The following is a 4,599-nucleotide window of genomic DNA, read 5'->3' as shown; positions in this document are numbered from 1 at the left end:
CTCACACACTCACACACTCACTCACTCTCTCACACACACTCACTCACACACACACTCACTCACTCACTCTCTCACACACTCTCTCACACACACGCACATACTCACTCTCTCACACACACACTCACTCACTCACTCACTCTCTCACTCACACTCACTCTCTCACTCACACACACACACACACACACACACACACTCACTCACTCACTCACTCACTCTCTCTCACACACACACACACACACACACACACTCACTCACTCTCTCACACACACACACACACTCACTCACTCACTCACTCACTCTCTCTCACACACACACACACGCACACACTCACTCTCTCACACACACACACACGCACACTCACTCACTCTCTCACACACACACACACACACAGACACACTCTCTCACATGCTCACACACACTCACACTCACTCTCTCACACGCACACACACACACTCACTCTCTCACACATTCACTCTCACACACACAAACACACTCTCACACACACTCACACACACACACACACACACACACACACTCACTCACTCACTCACTCACTCTCTCACACACACACACACACACACACTCACTCTCACACACACACGGTGGTGTTGGCGTCTGTGTTTGACGGCTAATGCTGAAACGCTGCTGTTTTGTGTCTGTAGTTTCTGGAGCATCTGCTGGCTGGAATCGAGGGCGTGTGTGGACACTACGGACACCATCACTGGAGACACAAGTGCGTTTCATCGTTCAGCTGAATGTTCACATACATGACCAAACGCTCTGTAAAACCAGCACTAGGCAATATTGCTGATATAGCGCTGTTGGGCAGTGTTGGGGGTGATGCATTACAAGTAACGAGAGTTACTGAATCAGATAACTTTTTTCATGTAACTAGTAAAGCAACACATTACTTTTACATTTACAAGAAAATATCTGAGTTACTTTTTCAAAAAAGTAACGCCAGCTTTCCTGTCCGCATGTTGAGAGAAATCAGGAGTGAGTGCAGAGACAGGCGTTTCCTTCAGCATGAGGCTCATTCATTTCACTTCTGGTGTGAACGAGACTTTACAGCTGCCAAAAATATAACTTTTGTTGTTTTTTTTGTTATTACAAAAATAAGCAAGCCCAGCCCAGCTGACAAAAATAAAAGCAAAAGTATCGTAATGCATTACTTTCCATAAAAAGTAATGCAATTAGTTACTCTTTCATAGACTAGTGCAAAATTATAATGCAATACTTTTAAAAGTAACCTTCCGCAACACTGTTCATGAAAGATTGCTCTAGCGTCATGTGAAGCGATCATCTCTTCCTCTTTACTACTAGTTACAGCAGCAAATAAACATGAATGAACATCAGAAGAATCAGAACAACTCATTGCAATCAATCATGAATCATGGAAACCATCGATCAGTGATTCAAGTGCAGAAAGACATCAATAAAACCGCTTAAGATCAATAATGTCACGTAACGTCACATTTACCTCAGAAAACGTAGTGATGAGTTTCAGCGAATAAAAAATTCAGCATAAACAGCAAAAAAATTGGTTTGGCTGAAATAGTTTTGGAGAATCAAAATTATTGAGTGAAACTGATGTTTAATTAGTGTTTCTCCAATGACGCGGTTTGACTGTCAATAGTCATCTTCCATCCACCTATTGCTATGCAAATTTATAATAACTCATGCTCTCAATTTGCTGAATTGATCATTTCTTATCCAATAAGAAGACAAGCGCATAAACTAATGGAAGCACATTAACTGAATAAATTCCTTGACACGCATTAAAAAACTCGTGACTTTGCTTCAACAGATCATGTGACTGGATAAACAGAGCACCGATCTCAAATGTTACTTTAATCAAAATAATTTAGTATAATCATTGTATAATCACATTTGTGTTCCCAAACGTCAGGCAAGCCTCCCAGTTTCCCTTCATTTCCATCTTTGGTTTTCAGCTAAAGAAGACATATATTCTGGAATCAGTGTTTCAGTAAAAACTCAAATGGGTTTGAATGACGTGAGGCGAGTAAACGATGCCAGTCTTGTTGTAAATCTTTGTTGTAACGTTCTGTTCGTCCGCAGGCTGAATCGCTTTAATAAGCGCTACATCAAGCGCTGTCTGATCGGTGGAGAGCGATCGCAGGAGCCACAGCTCATCTCCTTCTACAACAAGATGGAGCTCAAACAGGCCCTGATGCTGCTGGAGAGCAACAGTTCAGCCAATCTGAGCGCAGGAGTCACTGCAGCCATACCGTGAGTGTGAGTGTGAGTGTGCGCGTGCGTGAGGGAGTGAGTGAGTGTGGATGTGAGTGAGTGAGTGAGTGTGAGAGTGAGTGAGTGAGTGAGAGAATGAGTGAGTGAGAGAGTGAGTGAGTGAGTGAGTGAGAGAATGAGTGAGAGAGTGAGTGAGAGAGTGAGTGAGTGAGTGAGTGTGAGAGTGAGTGAGTGAGAGAATGAGTGAGTGAGAGAGTGAGTGAGTGAGTGTGAGCGTGTGAGTGTGAGTGAGAGAGTGTGAGAATGAGTGAGTGAGTGAGTGTGAGAGTGTGAGAGAGTGAGTGAGTGAGTGAGTGAGAGAGTGAGTGAGTGAGTGAGAGAATGAGTGAGTGAGAGAGTGAGTGAGTGAGAGAGTGAGTGAGTGAGTGTGAGCGTGTGAGTGAGAGAGTGTGAGAGTGTGAGAATGAGTGAGTGAGTGAGTGAGTGTGAGAGTGAGTGAGTGAGAGTGAGCGTGTGAGTGTGAGTGAGAGAGTGTGAGAGTGTGAGAATGAGTGAGTGTGAAGTGAGTGTGAGAGTGAAGTGAGTGAGTGAGTGAGTGAGTGATTGTGAGAGTGAGTGAGTGAGAGAGTGAGTGAGTGAGTGAGTGTGAGCGTGTGAGTGAGAGAGTGTGAGAGTGTGAGAATGAGTGAGTGTGAAGTGAGTGTGAGAGTGAAGTGAGTGAGTGAGTGAGTGAGTGATTGTGAGAGTGAGTGAGTGAGAGAGTGAGTGAGTGAGTGAGTGTGAGCGTGTGAGTGAGAGAGTGTGAGAGTGTGAGAATGAGTGAGTGTGAAGTGAGTGTGAGAGTGAAGTGAGTGAGTGAGTGAGTGAGTGATTGTGAGAGTGAGTGAGTGAGAGAGTGAGTGAGTGAGTGAGTGTGAGCGTGTGAGTGAGAGAGTGTGAGAGTGTGAGAATGAGTGAGTGTGAAGTGAGTGTGAGAGTGAAGTGAGTGAGTGAGTGAGTGAGTGATTGTGAGAGTGAGTGAGTGAGAGAGTGAGTGAGTGAGTGAGTGTGAGCGTGTGAGTGAGAGAGTGTGAGAGTGTGAGAATGAGTGAGTGTGAAGTGAGTGTGAGAGTGAAGTGAGTGAGTGAGTGAGGGAGTGAGTGTGAGAGTGAGTGAGTGTGAGAGTGAGTGAGTGAGTGAGAGAGTGTGAGAATGAGTGAGTGAGTGAGTGAGTGTGAGAATGAGTGAGTGTGAAGTGAGTGAGTGAGTGAGTGAGTGAGTGATTGTGAGAGTGAGTGAGTGTGAGTGAGAGAGTGAGTGAGTGAGTGAGTGTGAGCGTGTGAGTGTGAGTGTGTGTGTGTGAGAGTGAGAGTGAGTGAGTGAGTGAGTGAGTGTGTGTGTGTGTGTGTGAGTGAGAGTGAGAGTGAGTGAGTGTGAGAGTGAGAGTGAGTGTGAGCATGTGAGTGTGTTTCACTGAGCTGTACCGTGAGTATCACACACACGTGTCAAAGCAGCTTTACAGTGTTAAACAGGAAAAACGTGTGCTGATAATGCAAGAGCACAATAGAAAACAGTCAGTTCATTGCTGATTCAGTGATGTCATCATCCAGCTCAGTTCTCTTCAAATAGTGTACATCGGGTGTTATGGGAAGTGTTCCCGGTTCCGGTTGTCCTAATTAATGCAGCCTAAAAATCCTTTAACGGATTTGAATATTAGAAATGTGTTAGTGTGTTATGTGTAAGCCAGGTTAAAGAGATGGGTTTTTAATCTAGATTTAAACTGCAAGAGTGTGTCTGCCTCCTGAACAATGTTAGGTAGGTTATTCCAGAGTTTGGGAGCTAAATAGGAGAAGGATCTGCCGCCCGCAGTTGATTTTGATATTCTAGGTATTATCACATGGCTAGAGTTTTGAGAACGCAGCAGACGTGGAGGACTATAATGTAACAAGAGCTTGTTCAAATACTGAGGTGCTAAACCATTCAGGGCTTTATAAGTAATTAGCAAGATTTTAAAATCTATAGGATGTTTAATAGGGAGCCAGTGCAGTGTTGACAGAACCGGGCTAATATGGTCATACTTCCTGGTTCTAGTAAGAACTCTAGCTGCTGCATTTTGGACCAGCTGGAGTTTGTTTATTAAGCGTGCAGAACAACCACCCAATAAAGCATTACAATAATCTAACCTTGAGGTCATAAACGCGTAGATTAACATTTCTGCATTTGACATTGAGAGAATAGGTCGTAATTTAGATATATTTTTGAGATGGAAAAATGCAGTTTTACAAATGCTAGAAACATGGCTTTCTAAGGAAAGATTGCTATCAAATAGCACACCTAGGTTCCTAACTGATGACGAGGAACTGACAGAGCAGCCATCAAGTGTTAGACAGTGTTCTAGGTTATTATATG

The 4,599-nt window shown here is 43.8% G+C and overlaps 1 protein-coding gene across 4 annotated transcripts in view; it reads left to right on the top strand.

The window, feature by feature from the left end:
- The window catches only part of slc9a1b (solute carrier family 9 member A1b), a 33,478-nt gene that overhangs the window by 10,346 nt on the left and 18,533 nt on the right, over nt 1–4,599 (top strand). For all 4 annotated transcript variants that reach the window (XR_001607737.1, XM_016261252.1, XM_016261253.1 and 1 more), the window contains exons 7-8: nt 663–733; nt 2,080–2,250. Coding sequence is in view for 3 of the 4 variants with exons in the window: in XM_016261252.1 (XP_016116738.1) it covers nt 663–733; nt 2,080–2,250 (242 nt within the window). In the remaining variant the exon portion in view is untranslated. The remainder of the gene's footprint in view (nt 1–662; nt 734–2,079; nt 2,251–4,599) is intronic.

This window comes from Sinocyclocheilus grahami, unplaced genomic scaffold (assembly GCF_001515645.1).
Source record: "Sinocyclocheilus grahami isolate Dianchi unplaced genomic scaffold, SAMN03320097.WGS_v1.1 scaffold2352.1, whole genome shotgun sequence".
NCBI classification, from domain to species: Eukaryota; Metazoa; Chordata; class Actinopteri; order Cypriniformes; family Cyprinidae; genus Sinocyclocheilus; species Sinocyclocheilus grahami.
This window is presented reverse-complemented; position numbering and strand designations above follow the sequence as displayed.